This window comes from Ursus americanus, chromosome X, assembly GCF_024610735.1.
Source record: "Ursus americanus isolate L20-20 chromosome X, mUrsAme1.1.p, whole genome shotgun sequence".
Lineage (NCBI taxonomy): Eukaryota > Metazoa > Chordata > Mammalia > Carnivora > Ursidae > Ursus > Ursus americanus.
The window spans coordinates 59,915,785-59,940,604 of NC_142164.1; the positions used below are offsets into that span (position 1 = coordinate 59,915,785).

Sequence of the window (24,820 nt, forward strand, 5' to 3'; positions counted from 1 at the left end):
CATCCAGAGTAAGCCACAGACAACATATTACTTGATCAATTTTCTAAAATAAGGTTTCAGGACAATGACAGTAAGATTAGGGAAGAAAACATGAGGAATGAAGCCCTACTTATTATACATGCATATTTATTGACAGTAGAGGAAACCTTCTACAGATAAGTTACAAACAAAGAAAAGGAAAATAAATAATTTTGTACAAGAAATTTAATATATTCTGTACAATGTCTTCATTTTGCTGTCATCATTCATACAAACTCTTCATAGTTTACTTGAACATCACTATCAATATCTGCTTCCCTGATCATTTCATCAACCTCTTCATCTGTTAACGTCTCTCCCAGGTTTGTCATCATATGGCAAAGCTCTGCTGCACTAATATAGCCATTGTTATCCTTATCAAACACACAGAATGCTTCTCTAACTTCTTCTTTACTGTGTCTTTCATTTTTCTTGCCATCATTGTCAGAAATTCCAGGGAGTCAATTGTGCCATTGCCATCAACACCTACTTCATTAACCATGTGCTATAACTCTGTTTCTGTGGAATTCTGCCCAAGAGACCTCATTACAGTTCTCAATTCCTTTGTTGTCACAATTTTTGTCAAATGATGAAAAAGCGTCTTTGAATTCTGCAATATGTTCTTCAGTCAGTTGGTCAGCCAAGCTGCAAGTGCTACTGGTCTCTGAGAAATGACTACAGAACCATGAGAAGTGACTACAGAACCAGGCAGCTCGATTGTCCCAAACAGATTCATATTTGGTATTTGAGTATTTTAAATCATTCTTGCATCCCAGGGATAAATCTTACTTGGTCATGGTATCTAATTCTTTTGATTAGTTCTTAAATTGAGTTTGCTAATATTATGTTGAGAATTTTTGCTACTTTGTTTATCATGGATATTGGTCTACAGTTTTGTTGTTGTTGTTGTGTTGTTGTTGTTGTTTCCTGTAGTGCCCTTATCAGGCTTTCATATTAGGGGAATGTTGGCTCCGTAGAATGAGTTTGGCATTCTCCTCCTCTAAAATTTTTGGAAGAGTTTGAGAAGAATTAGTATTAATTCTTCCCTAAATTGTTGGTGAAATTCATCTGTAAGCCATCTGGTCCTGGCGGTGTCTGTGTTTGGAAGTCTTTTTTTATGATTGAAGTATAATTGACATACAATGTAATATCAGTTTTAGGTGTTCAACATACTGATCTGACAATTCTATAAATTACACAATGTTCACACCGTGATTAAGTGTAGTTACCATCTGTCACCATACAGTGTTATTACAATATTACTGATTATACTCCCTATGCTATACTTCTGATCTTGATGGCTTATTTATTTTATGATTAGAAATTTGTACCTCTTAATCCCCTTCACCTATTTCACTTAACCCCCACCTCCCTCCCCTCCACCAACCACCAGTTTATTCTCTGTATTTATGAGTCTGTTTCTGTTTTGTTTGTTCTTCATTTGTTTTGTTTTTAAGATTCCACATATAAGTGAAGTCATATGGTATCTGTCTTTCATTGACTTATTTTACTTAGTGTAATATTCTCTGGGTTCAACAATGTTGTTGCAAAATGGCAAGATCTCATTTTTTTATGGCTGAGTAATGTTCTATTGTGTGTATGTACACACACACACACACACACACACACACACACACACACACACACACACCAGATCTTCTTTATCCATTGTAAGATTGCTGACAACACTGACTCCATCTTTGGCCCTTCATCTTATTTATGCCCATGCGATGACCTCCCTCAAGGCTGTGTGTTTGAGGCACCTTGGAAGTTAACATACACCCTACCTGAAATGTGACAAGGCTTGTTCTGATCTTCCCTATAGTGATGCACAGAAGGCAACACTTTAGATAACCAGTAGACATGACTGGTGCATAGAAGGTGCCACTTTATATTATCCTTTGACCTCACCAGAATGTCCCCTGCTGTATAAAAGCTGTGGATTAAGGTCTGGACTTGGGCAGAAAGTAGCTGCTTTTGTGCCTGAATTATCTGTTTGCCCCATTCACCCAACAGTAAGTTACCCTGAATAAAATTCTGTAAACAGTATGGAGTGACTTGCATTGTTTTTTTTTGGTCTCAAAATGGCTTCTCAGTCTGGAAGATATTTTGCTTTCCATCCTTTACCTTCTAACATCCATTCATCTATCCGTGGACACTTAGGTTGTTTCTATATCTTGTTTATCGTTAAGTAATGTTGCAGTAAATATCAAGGTGCATATATTTTTTTCAAATTAGTCTTTTTGTTTTCTTTGGGTAAATTTACTGGGTAAATACCCAGTAGTGGAATGACTAGGTCATTTGATATTTCTATTTTTAATTTCTTGAGGAATGTCTGTACAGTTTTCCACAGTGTTTGCACCAATTTACATTCCCCCTGGCAGTGCACAGAATACTGATTCTATTCCTTACTCATTTTTGGTCTGTTCATACTTGCTATTTTGTCCTGGTTCAGTCTTGGTAGGTTGAATGATCCTAGGAAATTATCCATTTCTTCTAGGTTATCTAATCTGTTGGCTATAATTTTTCATAGTAGTCTCTTATAATCCTATGTTTTTCTGTAGCATCGCTTATTATTTCTCCTTTTTCATCTCTAATTTTATTTGAGTCATCTGCCTTTTTTCTCCCATTGCTAAAGTTTTGTCAATTTTGCTTATCTTTTTGAAAATCCTGTTCTTCTTTTCATTGATCCTTTTTTTTTCCTAGTCTCTATTTCATTTACTTCCACTCTAATCTTTTTTCTTTCTTTCCCTTAAATGTGGGCTTAATTTGCTTTTTCCCCTAATTCCTCAAAACATAAAGTTAGGTTGATTGTTTGTCATCTTGTTTATTTCCTAATATATACATTTACCACTATTAACTTCCTTTTCAGAACTGCTTTTGTGCCATTGTATAGGTTTTGGTAAGTTGTGTTTCTATTTTCATTTGTTTCTAAATATTTTTTTGATTTCCATTTTGATTTCTTTTTTGATCTGTTGGTTGTTCAGGAGTATGTAGTTTAGTGTCCATATATTTGCAGATTTTCTGGCATTCCTAGTTTTGATTTCTTTTTTTCTTTTTTTTTTTTCCCAAAGGCCACTGAGAATTTATATTTTCCTTTTTTCACTTTTAAATTCACAGATTAGAGGACAATTTGTAGTACTTTAGTGTACAAGTAGAATCACCCTATCTCAACATTTTAAAAAACTTAAAAGGCAACACTGCTACTTTGGATCGACAGAAATTTACGTTGTAGTCTTCAGCTACAGGTTAATCATATGTTAATAATACAGCATAAACCAAAGGCCTTTTTTTGGTAATAAAACTCAGAGTAAATATAATACAAACGAGATTGTAGCTTCAGGCAAAGTAAAATTTTACTTTGCCTAGTTTTGATTTCTAGTTTTGAACCATTGTGGTCAAAAAAGATACTTTGTATGATTTCAATCTCTTATACATTTGCTAAGATTTGTTCTGTCTTATCATATGATCTATCCCTGACAGTGCTCTTTGTGCACTTGAAAATGCGTATTCCTCTTTTTTTTAGGTGGAATATTTTATACATGTCTGTTAGGTCCATTTTGTATAATATATATTTCAAGTCCGTTATTTCCTTGTTGATTTTCTGTCTATGTTATTGTATCCATTATTGAGAGTGAAATGTTGAAGTCCCCTACTCTTATTGTATTATTTTCTATTTCTTATTTTGGATTTGTTAGCATTTGCTTAATAGATTTAGGTACTCCAATGTTGGGTGTATATATATTTATGATGGCCATATCTTTTTGATGCATTGATCTTTTTATCATTATATAATGATCTTCCTTATCTTTTGTTACTTTTTTAGCTCAAAATCTATTTTTTCTGAAGTAGCTACTCCTACTTTCTTTTGGTTTCCACTTTTATGGCATAACTATTTACATCCCTTCACTTTGAGTTTATATGTGACCTTAAATCTGAAGTTGGCCCTTTTTAGGCAGCATATAGTTGATTTTTTAAAAAAAATCTACCCAACCAATGTGTGCCTTTTGATTGGCAAATTCAATCCCTTTATATTTAGAATAATTATTGAAATATAGGACTTACTAGTGCCATCTTACTTTTGGTTGTTTTGTATTTCCACTGTTTCTTTTTCCTTTTATCTCTGTGTATTTTTGTAAATTGGTTAATTTCCACAGTGATATTCTGTTTCCCCTTTGTCTTTGTGGATCTACTCTAGGTTTCTGCTTTGTAGTTGCCTTTTACATTATTTAAAATATGTAAAAATAAAACAGTCCATTTTGGACTGATAGAAACTTACCTTTGAATGTCTATAAAGTTTCCATTCTTTTAGTCTTCTCTTTTATATTATTGATGTTACAATTTACTTCTTTTATGTTATGTATTTGTTAACAATGTATTGTAGTTATAGTTACTTTAATTATTTTTTCCTTTGACTTTTATACTGTAGTTGAGGTGCTAACACACCATCCTAATATAGAGTTACAGTTTTTTAAGTCTGACTGTCTATTTTTCACCTTTACCAGTGTGTCATGTACTTTGATATGTTTTCCTGTCAGTGATTAGCATCTTCATTTCAGCTTGAAGAACTTTTAACACTTCTTTCAAGGCAGGTCTAGTGATGATGAACTCTCTCTGCATTTGTTTGTCTGAGAAAACTTTTATTTCTCCTTCATATAAGAAGGATACCATTGCAGGATAAAATCTCCATCACACTTCTGCAGTAGAAGGCTCATCTAAGGAAAACAGAGCCAGGTTATTAGACATTTTTATCTTAGTTGGGACCTGTTCACATTGATCAAAAGAAAATTCTTATATTTGTTTGAATTTAGTGTTTGATGTTATTACTGAAAACATCTAAAATCATTTATCTTTAACCCCTTTTGATCATATATTGAATAGTTAATTTAAACAGTACTATAACTTATTTAAAATTTAAAGATGGAATTATATAATGTATGAAGTGTACTTTAATGTAATATGGGGTAAGGAGAATAGGTACAGGCATAGAAAAAGATTAGTCATGTGTTGATGTTGATGGAAGCTGAATAATGGGTACATGGGGGTTCATTATATTAATTGCTCCTCTTTTGAATATGTTTGAACTGTTCCATAGTTACCTACAGACTTATATGTATCTAAGTAAAAAAAGTTACTAATTTAGTGACATAGGGCAGTACTGTGATTTCATACCATTTTTAACCCAGTGTTACATATGTCACCTTATGTGAGCATGGTGAGAGTCTTATGATAAGGTACTTCCTTCGTGCTTTCATTCCTTGAGGCCAATACTTGGACCATTAGTGTTTCAAGCTGGGTTTATTTATTTATTTATTTATTTATTTATTTATTTATTTATTTTATTATTACATTAGCGTTTTAAAAATATGAATGATACTTGTCATTTTACAGGTTGTGGATATTCAATATTCCTTAGAAAATGTCAAGAAAAAATATTTCCATTATGCCCAGAATCAAACTTTGAACAGCAAAAGATCCTAGGTTTTCCTCTGAACATTGCTTCTGAAGCCCTTGCAAAAAGAAAATACTGGGGTCAGGGTGATAGGTCTAATGATAGTTCCCCCTTCCAAGGAACAGTTGCTCTATTATTCTTTGAAGAGATCTAAGAAGGCAAAGGTAAGGCATCAAATAAGAACTATGCCTATAGAGGAATCAGCAGATAGGAGTTAGATAAATAAAACTTACTCAACAAACAATAGAACAAGAAATGTGGTCTTGACAAAATCAAATAAGTGAGAAAGTTCTATTGAGGAAATGGTTAAAGAAATTCAAGAAAGTTACAGTACACTGCTTTGTTTCTCAAACATGCATTACATCCTCTATATCTGAGGAATAAGAGGTTAAAAGAGCTACATTTACTGGGGAGTTTATCTCTCACTCCTTCCCCCCAAAATATGGTGTGAAGGCAGTGAAGTTACTTCTGGTCTGGCTTTAGGAAGGCACAGAAAATGTGTATATGTGAATTGAGGGTATTGGAAGCATGGGCCAGATCCCATATTTATATCCCATTATTTTCATGTCTATCAAAACATCAGAGATTTCTCTAGGAAAGCTTTTACCACTTCTTAGGAAATTATTTCTGCAGTAGCCAAAATGTGTAATTCCTTTTTTTTTCTTTTCCTTTTTCCTTTATTTTTTTTTAATTTTTAAAGTTTATTTTTTAAATTCTAGTTAGTGTAATACTGGTTTCAAGAGTGGAATTTAGTGATTCATCACTTATATAATACCCCGTGTTCATCACAAGTTCCCTCCTTAATATTCATCACTCATTTAGCTCATCCCCTGCTCCTCTCCCATCCAGCAACCCTCAGTTTCTTCAAAATATGTAATTCTTAACAACTTGGTTATTACAGAAGATACCTGGGCCTTACCAAAGCACTAGAGATATAGTCAAGATAAAGAAGGAGTTGCTAAAGTGGAAGAAAGAGAAATAAGATGAGAAGAGGGCCAGAGATAATTGTACTGTCTTTGTATTTTTTGTTTAAGATCTGTTTTTGGAAGAGTAGAGGGGGACAGTGGAAAATTGTGGGTTTTTGTTTTGTTTTGTTTTCCTGGCAAACTACAAAACAAATCAGACTATCAGGTCTTAACAACCCTTAAGAATAGAGAGAAAACATTTATTCTGTCACTTTATCTCCTTTTCTGCCCATAAACTATATTCTAGAAAATACAGGTATTATCATTCAAATAAACTTGGTCAACAAGTAAGTGTGAGGAATAATCTTAGTAGGGTATGGATACTAAAGAGTCTACCTGTGGGAGAAGTGGATGGCAGGGGGTGGAGTAAGATGGGGGAAGTTCTTCATCTTTCTATTTGAGAATAGAATGGACCTCTCCAGGGAGAGAAAGGAAGAGTGAAGCCTTATGGGATTTATCTATGTGTGTGAGAATACTGAAAAAAATACTCAAGTGTATCATTTTCTGAAAAAGTCATTAAATATAACTTGACTTTCAGAAGCAGAAAATATGTAATTACAGAGACCATCTTTATTATTAAAATGCAAATTATAAGTTACAGATGAAAATAAATTCCAAGTGCAACATTTTCACAGTGTCTTGAAAGTAAAAACAGAAAGATTATATAAAAATGAAGTTGCATGAGAGACTATGGACTGTAAGAAACGAACTGAGGGCTTCAGATGGGAGGGGGGTGGGGGAATGGGATAGACTGGTGATGGGTAGTAAGGAGGGCACGTATTGCATGGTGCACTGGGTGTTATACGCAACTAATGAATCATTGAACTTTACATCAGAAACCAGGGATGTACTGTATGGTGACTAACATAATATAATAAAAAAACATTAAAATTAAAAAAAATGAAGTTGCACAAAAGTTCCACTTATGTACGCTTTCAGATAGAGTTAGCTTGATCTGTTGTTCCTAGGGCAGATGGTTCCTTTTTTATGGAATTACAGGTTAATAGAATTAGCTGCTTACCTGAGTGACAATGAAAACATATAAACCTTTTGAATATAATAATAATAATAATAATAATAATAATAATAATAATGACAATAATAATAACATGGAAATCACCCCATATTCAAATCTCTGTTTTTGGAATAATTATGTGTATGTTTTGAAATCAGAACTCAAAAATCTTTATACAGGAAATGTGAGTTTATTTTGAATTGTATATTGCTATAGTTGAGGGTGTTTACTTTTGGCACCTTGATTTCATTGAACCCAGAGAGTGATAAGTGGGAGATTCAGAAAGATTTTTCAAGAAAAAGAGAAGCTCAGAGAGGAGACTGTTATCCAGATGGCAGCTGCAGTAGCATATCCTTCCTACTACTAAAAACAATGCTTTTCTCCTGGAAATAATGTCCAGAGTTGGAAGGGGAAATGTCAAAAAGAAAAAGGAAACAAGCAGAGATCTGAGAAGCTGATATATTGTGATACAGATAGATGATGATAGATAGATAGATACATACATACATACATACACACACGCTTACATACATAGAGGATATATTTCTTAGAATTATGGTAAGCAAAGTAGGTGACCACTTACTGTATGTAATTTAAAAGACACTGCTGTAAAATCCACTTTCTTAAAAAAATCTTCCTCTCCAGTTTTCTTCAGTGTCTTTCATCCTTCCATTAAAAGTAAGGTATTGACAGTTTGAATTACGGTTTATCCCTAAAACTTGAATTCAGATATCCCTGGGCAAGTTAATATTAAGCTAACATTAGTCACTAGCACCTTAGTATGAATAAATTGATCAGATCACTGACTAGAAGGACAAGGGAATAGGACAGAAGGAAAAACATATCAATGGGGAAGAGGGGTAAATAAAGTAAATTACAACACTTAATACAAACCAATATGGGCAGACCTGGGGAGAAGTGTTGGTCCTAGCTATACAGTATAAGAATACAGGACACTTATCCTTGACTCTAATGATGTAAATGATCTTCAAGGGCTTCTGGACCACCTAATAAGTGGGCTTTAACCCCCTCAACCATTCCTCTAAGAAATTCATTAATGTCCTAGAAATATTTCTTCTCCTTTTTAGAAAAAAAATAGATATGTTTAAAGTTACATTAGTATGTTAATAAAATTAAATCTCTGGTATCCCAAAATGACCCTAAAAAGTGTAATCCATGCTAATCTAAAAAATAGTAAGCAAATATAGTGTAGACAAGACTCTTCCATTATAAGTACCCACAAAATTATTACTTGTGATCCCATTACAATGCTAAATTGTATTCAAACACAACTCACTTTAAAGCAAACAGACCAGACATAGTTACAGTTACTCTTTTTAAAACACAATTTAACACTCATTTATAACTCATATAACAGATCAAAATATGTACCTTACAATGAATAATAAGGAGACAAACACACCATTGCTAGCAGCACAAAGTCTGTTTTCTAATAGGGTATTATTTTAATAACAAAGTACAAGCAAAATCAATACTTGTCTAGAGAAAACATTAGAAAACTACAGAGGGGAGGGGGGTGGGGGAATGGGATAGACCGGTGATGGGTAGTAAGGAGGGCACATATTGCATGGTGCACTGGGTGTTATACACAACTAATGAATCATCGAGCCTTACATCGAAAACCGGGGATGTACTGTATGGTGACTAACATAATATAATAAAAAATCATTATTAAAAAAAAAAAAGAAAATTTTCCATTCCTCTCAGATATTAGAATTAATTTTGATCTCCCAGTTCCCCCCAATCATATTGGTATCATAACTGTGTGCCTAAAACGACCCCTTTCCTGTGAAAATATGATGGAGCCCTTGGTTGATTTCCACATTCCTTCCAGATGAGAAGAAACATGTGTCTTCATTATATAGCACACAGACTTTTAAGTAGATCATTGTTTTATATTAGAGGTTTTTGTTAAAACATGTTTCAAAGTACTGTAACATTTTAGACCTCATATTTAATGACTCATATATTGGGTCTGCTATCTGCATACTAGTACCAAACAGGTAGCAGGTAAATAACTGTAAGGGGAGTCCAGTGCTGCCAAAATTAACTTTTTTTTTGCTGTTTTTTTTTCTCCAAAAAAGGTGAAAGAATCTCCTTCCATAGCTGCTGGGAGGTAGGCTGTGCAGTACTCACAATGGTATGACTGAGGCAAAGCCGGACCAGAAAAATTTCTGAAGACTCTAGAGTCCACATGCCTGGCTGCCTTCAGTTCATGAGGGTGGCTTGACAGTCGCCACTTAAAGTAAGAAATACAACGTGGTGAGGCTTTTAAGAGGTGTACCCATCCCTTCATCTTTTTGTTCTGGCCTAAGCTTACTAATTAATTAGTGCACTACTTCTTTCATAGGTTCCAAAAGTGCAGTAACCTGTCAGAGATATTCAGTGTTACTCTAGAAGCATGGTGGAAACTCCCTCTATTAGGCAGGTCCATACATTTCAATATGTATTCTTTGGAAAGTTTAAGAGAACCAGAGCTGTGATTGTCACTTATCTGCCATCTCCTGCACCTATAGAGGCAATTTAGGTCACATTGTATGTACTTTGGCCAGCTATCTGACCTGGGTGGATTCAATATGACATCTTACATAATCATAGAGGTTACTGTATGTAAATTTGTTTCTTGTTCTTATTTTAAACATACCAGAGGCCTGAGTTCAGATTTTCATTTTATGAATAAGTGTGACAGATGATATTTCATATTGACAGTTAAATGAAGAAAATAGTTATTTGAGTCTTCAAACCCTAGAGTATAATCACACATGGGAGATAAAAATGGTCCCGTGTTTAAACCACTTTGTTTTCACAGAATAACATATTGTCCATTCCAGTTAAAATACACCCAAAATATAGTATTTGAATATAAACTGTGATTACTAGTATAAATAGACAACTACATTGTCTCTAAATACAGAGACTCAGTGTCCATTGCAGCAAAACTAAGTGCTTATAATGAGCCCAAGCTAATAGTCTCTCTGTGTTTTGAATTCACATAAAACTGATGACTCTAATTGAGTGCATATATATATAGAATGTCACTGAAGTTTTACAGTTTAAATCCTGACTTAATAACAAATTATTACATAGACATTTCAACAACAGTGATGGTGGAATATAGTGCTTTAAACAAGTTCTGTTATAAAGATGTGAATTCCTCATATAGGTGAGATAGAGCATAAATGAAAAGCTGTGAGTGCTTCCTGTAATTACTTTCCAGTGGCTTGGGGTACTACAAATATGTTCTGATATACTTGCATTTCAGACCACAATCAGGTTTTGTTTTAATTTAGCATAATTCAGTTGTCAGAGTAGAAGTTGTATGGTTGTTTACAAAGGATTTTGCATGGAGTTGGATGCTGTCTTGCCTTGAAAGTCGTCTTCTGAACTCATTAGTGGTGAAGTAGTATATGACTGGGTCAAGACAAGAATTCAGACTAGCAAGACAGAGAGCAACAGAATGAAATATTAGAATCACCCTTCTGGCTAGGCAGCTTTGAATTTTGTTGGACTTGACCAGGAAATCTAAAGGAAAACTGAAGTGATAAGGTGCAAAGCAAATTAGGAATACTCCTGCACAGGTTAGAATCATCTTCAAGGCTTTCTTTTTCTCCCCAAGGTCTTGGGCCACAGGATATTTATCATGCAGTGATAAAACTGTCTTCCAGGTACAATATAGGACAATCAGAAGAGGAGTGACAAACCCAATCAACTCGCCAATGGTCATCATGGCAACAGAGTGGGCCAGGTTGACATTCCTGGTAGGAAGATCCACAAAGCATTTGGTTCTGTTGCCTGAGGTGTCATCACTTGTTCTGAGGAGAGGAAAGGGCAGACAGGCAAGGCAGATGATCAACCAGCCAGCAAGGCTGATGTATAGGTCATATTTCTGTTTGCAGTCATGGAAGCGAAAGGGGTACATGAGAAACCAAAATCGTCGCACACTTATGCAGACCAAGAAGTAGATGCTTGCATACATGTTGACATACTTCAGGTAGAAACAGAACATGCAGAGACCAGGCCCAAATGGCCAGTCATAATTCAAGTAGTAAAAGATCCTCAGTGGAAGGGAGAGAACTTGTAGTAAGTCAGCAATGGCTAAATTTATCATGAATATCACAGCCCGTTTGGTTTCCTTCATATAGCCATAAAATACCCATAAGGCTAATATGTTCCCTATGAGACCTGGCACAAGAATTACGGTATATGTCACTGCATAGATAAAATATCGAAAATCTGTCTTATTTCCATCTGGCCCAGCACATGTGTCATCAGCAGGCATGTTTCTTTCCAGAGCAGCTGTCTTTGCCAAACGGTGGTACAAAACACAAATTCACAATTAACTGCCACTCTTTCTAAAGGACTTATTGTCAATGGGTTGGAGAGAGTGAGTATAAAATTGCCTCCTTTTTACTGCATTGGTCTGAGTCTCTACACATAATCTGGGGTTTTTTCAAAGAACTATTTACATGTTTGCTTTGGATTTTTTTATAGTAATTACACTGAAGTCTAGTGTGCAAGCACAGATAACAAGCTGTTATAATTTTCCCTCTTGTTTACTGTTATAAGGCCTTCTGGGACATCATGACAGTTGATTATCTCCCATTTAGATCGTGAATGTGCCACATAGAAGCTCCTCAAATTTCCATATGATGATAGCCATCTCTTTACAGGTGTTTGACAGGCTGTTTTTTCTTACGTTTGCCTTACATAGAAGAAAGGTTTGCTTTAGTACTCAGTAAGTCCGCAGTTCTTCAGAGGTGATTAACTTGGATAGATCAGCTTTCTGAGACTTTTTCAGTTATGTGTTGAAAGCTAAAAAATGGGAAACAAAGGCAGAGCTGCAAGTAAAAAAAAACAACAACAAATAAGCCAATTATTGTCTGGCACTTCTTGCAAAAAAAGAAAAAGACTATGTATACAAAAATCTATTCATTTGAAGGAAAATTCTGATGTACGTGAGGGTGACAAGCCAGTTTCTATAAATTACTTTAGAATCACAGGAAAGTATAGCTAGAAGTAACCTGAAAGGTAATATAATCTGTGACTGTGAACCAACTTTGAGAGCTTGTTAGAAATGCCGAAGACTCTCAGGCCCCACCTGGGACCTGCTGAATCAGCCTGCAGTTTAACAAGAGCCACAGGTGGCTTTTATGCATATTAACGTTTGAGAGGCTCTGATTTAGACCACGGATTCATAAACCGCATTGTCAGACTCATCTGATGGAGTTTAAAAAAATTCAACTTTCTATAGCTTTCCTGGTGTCTCCTCCAGAGATTCTGATTCCGTATATAATGCCTCAAATTTGTATTTTTAAAAACTTCCCACATGATTCAGATATAGTCAACTGAGCATTTTTCCTTGAACCATCATTATAGGGGCCATTGACTTGGTCAAAATCCTCAGATGTCTGAAAATAAGTGGGTAACCAGCCTCTCTTTAAATACTTCATTTACATGGGTCATTTAGTCACCTTTCAATTATCTGAGATAACAGACCATAGCACCAGTAGAGAGAATCAAATCCCAAGATAGTTGACTCAGCTGGATCCATGACCTTTGTTCTGAGGTAAACAAATTTTAGCTTAGTGACTTGGATAGTTGCCTTAAGGCTGCTGAAATTTGGGAGGATTTAACTGATGTTAAAGATATGTGGGAAGGACAAAAATGAAATAGGAATTACGAAACATTCTGCTTTATATCATCAATTCCATGGGCTTTAAACTGTGCTTGATTCAGCCCCTGAAGGAATTGTTTTGTTATTATTTTACCTCAATTGCTTGGTAAGAAAAACAGCATGTTTTGTTCAAAGACATGGTGCTCATTTTAACTAAAAGCCCTGATGAATGATATGCACTATGCATCAGATTGAAGAAGTTAAATACTTGAGATTTCTTAGGTAAGGACAAAGTAGAGAGATGGCTTTATAAAATACAAGGAAGCACAGCTGTAAAGAATAACATCAATATTGAAAGTGATTAAAATTAGAGATTGTTTAGTTCTCAAACTGAAATACATCTTTATAATATTTTCACAGGTAGTGATTTGGGATAAGTGACAGGCAAAATCAGGTGGCAGACCAAACAATCAAAAGCCCTGGGTTTTCAAACTCCTTTTAACTATTTATACAGAAGTCATTGTCTTCTATTGCCACTGAATAGACATTAGAAGTTTATACAAATATACTTCCAGTCAATCTCTATTGAACATCCATCTTCCCTATCATGGGCAATGACTCTTAAATTTATATTTCATTTGAGCTGTAGTTCTCTTTCCAACTATATATAAGAACTCTTCTCTCGAATGTTTCGTTATCACCTTAAAATTCAACACATGAACATGAAATTATCTTCAATATTTATTCGAAATATGTCTTATCTTGTCAGATTATGTCATGTCTCTGATAAATATATCCTAATGACTTTTCCTCTCATTTAGAGGAAGATCAAAGTTCTTTACAATGGCCTACATCTTTGGGGTGCCTGAATGGCGCAGTCAGTTAAGCTTCCATCTCTTGATTGCAGCTTAGGTCTGATCTCAGGGTTGTGAGATCAAGCCCTGTGTTGGGCTCCATGCTCAGTGTAGAGTCTGCTTGGGTTTCTCTCTCCCTCTGCCCCTCCCCACTCTCTCTACCTCTCTTACTCTCTTTCTCTCAAATAAATAAATAAACAAATCTTAAAAAAAAACAATAGCCTACATCTCCTTATATGATCTGGCCCCTGTTACTCTTCTGAGCTCACCTCCTAACATTCTCCATCTTGCACTCTGCTCCAGCCACTTTGCCATTCTTTCTGTTAGGGGAATGGACCAGGTACACTTTTGCTTTGAAGCCTTTGAACTGGCAGTTCCCTGTGTCTGAAATGCTTTAGCCCAGTTATTCACTCGTTTCATTCACTCACCTCCTTCTGATCTTTACCTCAGTGTTATCTTTCATGAGGCTTCCCCCAATCTTTCTATTTAAAACTGCATCTCTCCTCCAACATTCCCCATCTCCTTCAATATTTTATTTTATCCATTTTCAATCAGAATTAACATACTTTATGTTTTTTACTTATTTATTTTGTCTTTATATATTTTCCCTACTAGACTGTAAAGTCCAAGGACAGGAATTCTTAGATATTTTTTCTACCTGCTGTATACTAGAACCAAAGACTGTACAAGATGCAAAGTAAGTGCTCAGTATTTGTTGAATGAAATAGTTTCAGTAAATAAAAATTATTTAACTATAAAGATCAACATTCTCAAACAAAAATTATCATCTCTCAAAACTTAGAACCTGATTCTGCTCTAGACTTCCTTATTTCTATTAAGTTCATCAATATTTTCCCAGGTTGTCTCAAAGTCTGGGAGACATTGACTCTTTGTCACTTGTTCTCCACTTCCAAACAAGTTTTTAAGGGGGGACAGAATACTATGGGGGAATTAATGTATGTTTAGAAGTTTGAATGACCTGGTCTTAAATTCTTGCTCTTTCAATTAATAGCTCTGTGACCCTGGGTATATCACTAAACCTCTCTGATCCCTAATTTTTTCATTGGTAAAATGAGAAAAATCATAGTATCTAACCTACAGAATAAGTGTGAGAATTAATTGAGCTGCTGTATGTAATCTATTTAGCATAGTGTCTGGTACATAATAAGCATGAGTTATTATAACTGATACTATGACTATTTTCTGCAACTGTATTATTTTCACAACCATCTCATTTTTGAAATTTGCATTGTTTTTACTCTAGTTCAGGCCTTTATTATTGAATTTGTCTCCCTATCCCATATCTTGTCCTACTCTTTTGTGTATAATGCCGTCAGATTTTTTTTCTGAGATGAACTTTTTAAAGAGAATTAATGGCTCCCGATTACCCGTCAAATCACAAAGTGCAGTCTTGTAGTCAATGGCTTCCTTAAATTCAGTCCCTTCTACCTTTAGCTTTGTCTCCCATTACTTGCCTGCCATGATCACCACTCTAGCCAAACTGAGCTCCTTCTGTTCAAACTCACATTTTTTTTACAAACATCTGCATATTATACTATTCATCCTGGATATTGTCTTTTTGCATGCCAGTCCTACCTATTTGTAAAGACCTTTCTCAAATTTCCTATTCTTCATGGAAACTTTTGTGATTAACTCAGCACTGCTATGCTAACCCCCTTTTCAAATCCTCATTTGTATCTCTTTTTTTTTTAAGATTTTTTATTTATTTGACAGCCAGCAAGAGAGGGAACACAAGCAGGGGGGGTGGGAGAGAAAGAAGCAGGCTTCCAGCAGAGGAGTCTGATGTGGGGCTTGATCCCAGAACGCCGGGATCATGCCCTGAGCTGAAGGCAGACACTTAACAACTGAGCCACCCAGGCACCCCTCATTTGTATCTCTCTTAAAGTACTTAAATTTGCTTTTTAGTTAGTAGTTTTTGTCTCTGTCTTATTTATGCCTCTGTTCCCCTGCCTATTCTACCTACCACAACGAGCCCAGAAATTCCTTGAAGTCAGGGGTTGGGGTTTAAACACCTTCATATCTCCTGGAGCACCTAGAGCCATGTTGGGAATGTGATGGGTTCGTCTAATATCTATTCAGCAAATATTTATTCAACATCTACCACTTGCCAGGCACCACACTTGGTACTGGGGATATAGACAGTGGAAAAAAGGATATGATCTTTGTCTTCTTGGACATTATTTTCTAGTGAGGCAGAATGATAATTGCCTCACAATAATAAAAAAAAAAGTGTCTTTGTAGGAAAAGTACAGTGTACTCTATAAGCACAAATGAGGGAAAACAACTAAAATATTAAGAACATATTTGCTTAAGTGAAGTGAAATCAAAGTCATGGCCACCCTCCCAAAGTCTATAATTTTCCTGTTGGTTATTCTGTCCTTGGCCACATTTAAGTGCATTTTCGTAGGTAAATATCCTAGCCTGTAACCTCAAAATGCTCCTGAATAGAGTATCTCCCTTACAATTCCTCTGGCTTCTTCTGGGAGAGTGGATGACATTTTTCCCTTTGTTTAAATAACATTATTTTCTAGTAGGAAAAGTTGTTTGGGATGACTGTAAAGGCTTTCCATCATGGGGGGAAAAACCCTACTTAGCTGTTCTATAATGAATATAAATTCCCCAATTTCTAAGAGTAATGGAGGCAAAAAAAGAAAAAGAAAAAAAGAAAACGAAGGTGGCTTTTTCCCCCCCAGAGCATGCCACTATTTTATGAGATTTTCCTTTCTCAGGAAAGAATCACTATTATAACAGGCACTGAAACAGACTACAGTTTGAATGAGATATTTATTTGAAGAAACATTCCAGACTCCTTGATCAAATTATTTTTTGCTTTCAGGAGACTATTCTTCCTTAATTTTACTTACTTCCTTTTGGGAAGAAAAAAAAGAAAAAAAATGAAACTAATGGCCTAAATCTGGCCTGATTCCCAGCAATCTACAGGTCAGAAACTATTTCATATGGAGTTCTCATGAGAAGTTATTATTTTCATTTATGAATATTTATGTTTATCCAAACCTGAAGCTTTACTAAATTTCACTATGATATGGTTCAGGAGTATTTTCCAGCAATATTATGTTGCTTATCCAGGAAAAATGTGATTCAAATGAATATCAGGGGTAACTTTACTGAGATTTCCTCTGAACAAGTTACTATTATCTATGAAGATGCTAGACTTTGACCCACCAACATGTTTTTCTATATTTTAATAAAAGAAAGTGAATCATTAAAAATAATTAAACCGTCAAATGACCTAATTTTTAATGGTGGTCTTTGAGACATATTAGTGGCAAGTAAAGACTATATTTGGGGATGTGGAGTTCTGCCCAGCAACCATCCAGTCATAGGTCATAGGCAAATACTTACCCAAAAGCCAACTTTATTTTAGAGTTCTAGTTAGGTACATATTTTAACAAGCCAAGAAAAGGCAGACCTACTGCTTCAAGTGACTGCAAATGATGTGGGACTGAATAAGGTGTGTACATGTGTGTGGGAGGAAATAGTACCACTATGATACATAAGTAATCACAAATATTGGATGGAAAAGAGCAAAAATTTCTTCCTGATTCTGATAAACACACATAGCAAATATCAGGGATTATTTTTCACTTTTGAAGATCTTCAAAGTCAAATCTTTAATAATATATCCAGAAAACCTGTCTGACAACTGCAACTAGATAAAGAGCTGACAACGGCACATTAAGCAAAAACTTTAGAAAGTCTTTGCCTGGCTAACTCTGCTAGGGAATTCACCAGTTCTGCCTTACTGAAGGTTCAATCAGAATTTTTATTTTAAAGAAGGGTGTTCTGCTTGGAAAGCACATTCAATTAAGCTCCCAACTTCTCCTATATTTGATACCTCCTGTGATTCCCTCATAAGCCAACTTCATAAAGGGGAGAAATAACTATGTGTGGACAGAAAATGCAGTTATTGTGAGCATTGCCATTTTGCCAGGAAGTTCTTTCATTTAGCTGGGTCTAAATGTCTTTGCTGAGATCTGAGGCCCATTTCCTCTTCAACAGATAGTGCACCTTGTTACTCTGAATAGTACTCTTTTAATTACCAGGAGACAGCAAGGAGTACATTACTCAATCTCACACTACCAGTAAGTAATGCCCAGTCACATTGCCTTTCCTCAGATATCTTAGTTTGTAATCATTTCATATCCTGGAGACAAAGGCACACCAATTGGTATTGGCAACCTCAGATGCTATTTAAATCTGTACTGCTAATTAACAAGTACTTTAGCCACTATCCACTTCCTTGTTCCTACCATCCATTAAAAAATGTTTGTTTGTTCTTATACAGCTCCTATCTCTCAGCGTCTTGTTCTTATACACATGATTTAAAGCTGTTTATTTTTATTCTTTCAATTTTTCTTAAGCCATGTTTTTCAAAATGTGGTTTCTGCACTAACTGGAGTGCATATTAAAACTGAATATTTCCAGATGGAACAAATCTTAATTTCCAAAGGGTAGAGCCAAGGTAGCTACATTTTAACAAGCTTCCAAGAGAAACAAATCCGAGAGCCTTCAAATCTGAGAGTCTTCCTGGGGTTATAAGAGCAACATCAATATCAATTTAGTCATTTTCTTAAGCTCCATACCAAAACCAGTTCCTTGCAGGCATTCTCTGTGTTTTCCTATCTCCATTCCCTGGGTTCTTGATTTTCCCTCTGCATAAAGTGCTAGATCCCCATCTTTACCTATTGAAATCCTGCCCATCTTCTGAGGCCACTCTAAAAAATGCTACCTTCCTCATGAAAGCTTTCCTTATCCTCTGCCTGATTATGATCATACCCACCTATGAACTCTCATAGCATTTTGTATTATAAATATGCTTTCTTTTCTTATTCATTCCACAAAATTGTGAGCTCATTACCAGCAAAGACCATGTTTTATTGCTATATATATATAACCCTCCACCACTAAAGTGCCCAGCTATTTCACATGTAATGGGAACTCAATTACATTCAACTAAGTTTATTGAACATCTAGTCCAGAGCTTAATGCAATGGGGGGATCCCTTTACGTCTCATATATGCTGTGTTATTTTGTAAACAATTTGACTATAGCTCCATATCGTTGACTATTATTTAACTTGTGGCTCATAATGGGTCTCAAGTCTTTATTTATGCATGGTTAAAATACAAGAGAGAGTAGTAAATCATTTTTCATAGGTACTATAAAACACTGAGCAAACAGTTTAGAATTACATGTAGCCAACTATCTAACTATCAGTGTCTCCTGTTTTTACAGCTCTGGGTGTATGTATCCTAACTTTCAGTTTAAAATACAGGTCACCATTTTACAAAGTTTCATTTTAAGCATTATATTTCAAGTATTTTTACTTTGTAGATGTGATGAGAAAATCACAAGTTATGGTACAGTGGGAAAACTGTATGTATTTCCTATTCTCAGTGCTGACATGGCTGTGGGGATTTTCTTCCACTCTTCTGAATGTTCATCTGGTGTTTCAGACCAGACATCAGAATTTGGACAAAAAGGGGATTTTTTTAAAGGAAAGTTAAAATCTCCCAAGTTTATATAAAATAAAGTAAGGTCCAATATAACCAGGTCTTTCTGGCTGTTTTCACTTTTTTGCAGTCCTTTTCTTGCAATTTTCTCTTTGAGAGTGTGCCCTATCCACTGCTTCGTAGGATTAATAGGCTGCAAAAGTGAAGGAGTAAAGCAACTTTATGAGGTCTGGTAAAAAGAGCAAGAGTGCAGTGGAAAATTAAACCAGTCTCCAGGGCTTCACTCCAGTGTTGGCTTTGATTTTGAGTGTAGGTGGCTACCTAATGTGGTGTGATTTCAAGGGCTGCCAAAAAGCCCTCCTGTAAGAAAAAAGAAAGTACAAATCCTGTCCAATTTGTTGGCTGGGGCCCAAACTCCTTTTTCTTAAGAATAAGACCTTTTCCCTATAGAGACAATTAAGGTTTGGAATGCCAGACTCCCACCTTTAAGATGGAGTCCAGGAACTTAAAACTGGCATTTTTTCCTGGGGAATATCAGTACCCCACACAAACTCAGACTTTCTGTATCATGTGTAATAGATACTAAAGTTTTTGCCTTCTATGCTTTTCAGCTCAGTTAGTGTATCAGTTTTTTGTTCTTGGTGCTTAGTATTTTCCCCCCATAGTTGTGTTTTACTTATATGTTGAGGACATTTTCTCTCCACTCTATTATTCAAGATCTATAACATTTTGTTTTATTTATTTTTTTAAAGATTTTATTTATTTATTTGAGAGAGAGAGAGAGAGAGTGCAAGCAGCAGGAGGGGCAGAGGGAGAGGCAAAAGCAGACTCCCTGCTAAGCAGGGAGCCCAACATGGAACATGATCCCAGGACCCTAGGATCATGACCTGAGCTGAAGGCAGATGCTTAACCAACTGAGCTACCCAGGTGCCCCTAACTAATCTTAATAGCATTTTGTTCTAAAGAACAAAAGGGGGGTGCCTGGGTGGCTCAATTTGTTAAGCAACTGACTTTGGTTTGGGTCATGATCTTAAGGTCCTGGGATCAAACCCCATGTTGGGCTCCCTGCTCAGCAGGGAGTCCCTCTGCCCCTACCCCCCTCGCTTGTGTGCTCTCTCTCTCTCTTTCTCTCTATCTCAAATAAATAAATAAAATCATTTAAAAAAAAAAGAACAAAAGCATATTACGGAAGCCTCTCAGCAGATGCCTGAGGTCTTTAGAAACTGCATTAAAAAATCCCCATTAAAAATGATTTAAATTTTAAGATTTTAAATACTAAAATGCAAGTGACAAACAAAAGAGATTGTTTAGCTCTTGGTAACTACCCTAAAACATACCCATGTAGCTCTTAATAATTACTCTAAAAAACTGCTTGTGGAATATTTGACATCCCAATAAAAGAACATTTAATCTAAAATATGGGGATCTCATTTTTGGATTTTAATAACAGATACTAGATCACGTCCTTAGATCAGACTTGGAGGGAGGCAAGGAAGAGTGGTACAAGACAATGAATGCTGCTATCCCAGATGATTAAACATAAGACTCCTCTAGTGTCAGTTTTGTCTTTGCTGGACTTGTCTTACTTTCTGGCTTTCAGTAGCCTGTCTCTTCTGGTACTCCAACTAAACAGGATTCTTTCTGTGCTTCTTAATTTTCTACCATTTTTTCCTATACTTGGAAAGTGGGCCCTATAAATTACGAAAATTCTAAAGAAGTTTACTTGGTCACTCACTTTAAAAATAAGCCTTCACTGCTCACCCCCACAGTGCAGCTGCATGTCACAGCCTGGCTGGGTCTTAGCTTGCCCCACTCACCCCAGTGCTACAGTGCAAGCACATGTTACAGATGGGTTGGGTGCCAGCCCAACCTATGTCTGCACCACAGATACAGCCCAACCACAGATGGGCACACACCACCAACCCAAGGGACACCTCTTAAGCACCTAGCTCTGGTGGTCAGAGGAGATTGTGCTTCTGGGCTCTATGTGACTTTTCCTATACAAAACCATTCCTTCAAGACTGGGAAAAGAGGTTGATTTGTGTAATATATAGAGCCAAACGTAAAGACTCAGGGAAAATAAGAAGACAGAGGAATATGTTCCAAATGCAAAAAGAAAAACCAAATATCGGAAAAAAATATATTAATGAAATGGAGATAAACAATCTATTTGATAAAGACTTCAAAGTAATGGCTATAAAGATGTTTACTAAACATGGGGAAACAATGAATGAACACAGTGAAATTCTTATAAAAAAATAGGATATGTACGAAAGTTCCAAACAGAAGTTACAGAGCTAAAGAATACATTTACTAAATTGAAAAAAATACACTAGAGAGCTTCAACAGGATAGTGGGTGAAGCAGAAGATCAAATCCATGAGCTGGAAGGCAAAGCAACAGAACTCACTCAGACAGAGCAGGAAAAAAGAAGGTAACTAAAGGGACATTTGCAACAATTTCAAGGGAATAACATTTACATTATAAGAGTCCCAGAAGGGGAGAGATAGAGAAAAAGAATGAAAAATCACATTTGAAGAAATATTGGTTGAAAACTTCCCTAATCTGGGGAATGAAACAAACCGGTTTAGAAAGCCCAGAGTCCCAAACAAAATGACCAAAAAGATCCACACCAAGACACGTCATGATTGGAATGGTAAAAGTTAAATATACAAAATGAATCTTAAAAGCAACAAGAAAAAAACAACTTCTTACATGCGAGGGAAATTTGAAAGAATATCAGAATTTTTTTTTCCAGAAACTTTGTAAGGCAGAAGAGAATGGCACAACATATTCAAAGTGCTGAAAGGAAAAACTTCCAACCAAAAATTATCTACCTGACAAGGATAACATTCCAAATTGAAGGAGAGATCAAGAACTTTCCATTCCCACCAACAATGTAGGAGGGATCCCCTTTCTCCACATCCTCTCCAACAATTGTTGTTTCTTGCCTTGTCTATTTTTGCCATTCTAACTGGCGTAAGGTGGTATCTCAGTGTGGTTTTGATTTGAATTTCCTTGATGGCTAATGATTTTGAACATTTTTTCATGTGTCTGTTAGCCATTTGTATGTCTTCATTGGAAAAGTGTCTGTTCATATCTTCTGCCCATTTTTTGATTTGTTTATTTGTTTCTCGTGTATTGAGTTTGAGAAGTTCTTTGTAGATCTTGGATACCAGTCCTTTATCTGTAGTGTCATTTGCAAATACTAAGAGGCAGCCCACGGAATGGGAGAATATATTTGCAAATACTAAGAGGCAGCCCACGGAATGGGAGAATATATTTGCAAATACTAAGAGGCAGCCCACGGAATGGGAGAATATATTTGCAAATACTAAGAGGCAGCCCACGGAATGGGAGAATATATTTGCAAATACTAAGAGGCAGCCCACGGAATGGGAGAATATATTTGCAAATGACACTACAGATAAAGGACTGGTATCCAAGATCTACAAAGAACTTCTCAAACTCAATACACGAGAAACAAATAAACAAATCAAAAAATGGGCAGAAGATATGAACAGACACTTTTCCAATGAAGACATACAAATGGCTAACAGACACATGAAAAAATGTTCAAAATCATTAGCCATCAAGGAAATTCAAATCAAAACCACACTGAGATACCACCTTACGCCAGTTAGAATGGCAAAAATAGACAAGGCAAGAAACAACAATTGTTGGAGAGGATGTGGAGAAAGGGGATCCCTCCTACATTGTTGGTGGGAATGCAAGTTGGTACAGCCACTCTGGAAAACCGTGTGGAGGTCCCTTAAAAAGTTAAAAATTGAGCTACCCTATGATCCAGCCATTGCACTACTGGGTGTTTACCCCAAAGATACAGACGTAGTGAAGAGAAGGGCCATATGCACCCCAATGTTCATAGCAGCAATGTCCACAATAGCTAAATCGTGGAAGGAGCCGAGATGCCCTGCAACAGATGACTGGATTAAGAAGTTGTGGTCCATATATACAATGGAATATTACTCAGCAATCAGAAAGAATGAGTTCTCAACATTTGCTACAACATGGACGGCACTGGAGGAGATAATGCTTAGTGAAATAAGTCAAGCAGAGAAAGACAACTATCATATGATTTCTCTCATCTATGGAACATAAGAACTAGAATGATCAGTAGGGGAAGAAAGGGATAAAGAAAGGGGGGGTAATCAGAAGGGGGAATGAAACATGAGAGACTATGGACTATGAGAAACAAACTGAGGGCTACAGAGGGGAGGGGGGTGGGGGAATGGGATAGACCGGTGATGGGTAGTAAGGAGGGCACATATTGCATGGTGCACTGGGTGTTATACACAACTAATGAATCATCGAGCCTTACATCGAAAACCGGGGATGTACTATATGGTGACTAACATAATATAATAAAAAATCATTATTAATAAAAAAAAAAAAAAAGAACTTTCCAGATAAGCAAAACCTAAAGTAGTTTATCACCACTAAACTGGCCTTACAAGCAATGTTAAAGGGACTTCTTTAAACTGAAAGAAAATGGTACTAAATTACAAACAAGAATACATATGAAACTAAAAATCTCACTGAAAAGATAATTATATAGTAAAAGTAGCATGTCAATCACTTATAAAACAAGTATGAAAGTTATAATTAAAAAATAGTAAAATTAACTGAAAGGACAATGACTAATTATAGAATACATAAAATAAAAATATGTAAGGTGCACCTGGGTGGCTCAGTTGGTTGAGCAACTCTTGATTTCAGCTCAAGTCATGGTCTCAGGGTTGTGGGGTTGAGCCCCACATTGGGTTCTGCACTCAGCACAGAGTCTACCTGACCCTCTCCCTCTACTCGTCCCCTTGCTTGCTCTCTCTCTCTCTCTAAAACAAATAAATAAAATCTTTTTTAAAAAATATGTGAAATGTGACATCACAAGCAATAACAACAACAACAAAACATGGGGGAAAGATAAAAAATTTAGTTTTGGAGTGTGTTCAAATTTAAGTTGCTATGAACTCAAACCAGACTATTATATACATAGGAAGTTATATGTGAACCTTACAATAACCACAAAGCAAAAGTCTGTCATAAATATACAAAAGAAAATGAGAGATAAATCTAAATATAACACCAAAGAAAGCCATCAAACCATAAGGAAAGAGAAAAAGAAGAAATGAATACAGAGGAACTACAGAAACATTTAGAAAATAATTAATGAAATGTCAATAAGTACATACCTATCAGTAATTACTTCAAATATAAATGGGCTAAACTCTCTAATCAAAAGACTTTGAGTAGTTAGTGGGGGAAAAACAAACAAACAAACAAAAACAAACAAGACCCATCTATATGTTGCCTATGAGAAACACACTTCAGAAGTAAGGACAACACAGATTGAAAGTGAAGGAATGGAT

General features: G+C 35.8%; 1 protein-coding gene and 1 pseudogene across 1 annotated transcript in view; both read right to left on the reverse strand.

Annotated features, from left to right (window-relative positions):
- Positions 1-227: 227 nt before the first annotated feature.
- On the reverse strand, positions 228-638 carry LOC123777534 (neo-calmodulin pseudogene; annotated as a pseudogene).
- Positions 639-8,604: 7,966 nt separating this feature from the next.
- GPR174 (G protein-coupled receptor 174) overlaps positions 8,605-24,820 on the reverse strand; it is a 64,396-nt gene continuing 48,180 nt past the window's right edge. The window contains exon 4 of the mRNA XM_045774283.2: positions 8,605-12,309. Within this exon, the coding sequence (XP_045630239.1) occupies positions 10,758-11,750 (993 nt within the window). The 5' untranslated portion in view covers positions 11,751-12,309 and the 3' untranslated portion in view covers positions 8,605-10,757. The remainder of the gene's footprint in view (positions 12,310-24,820) is intronic.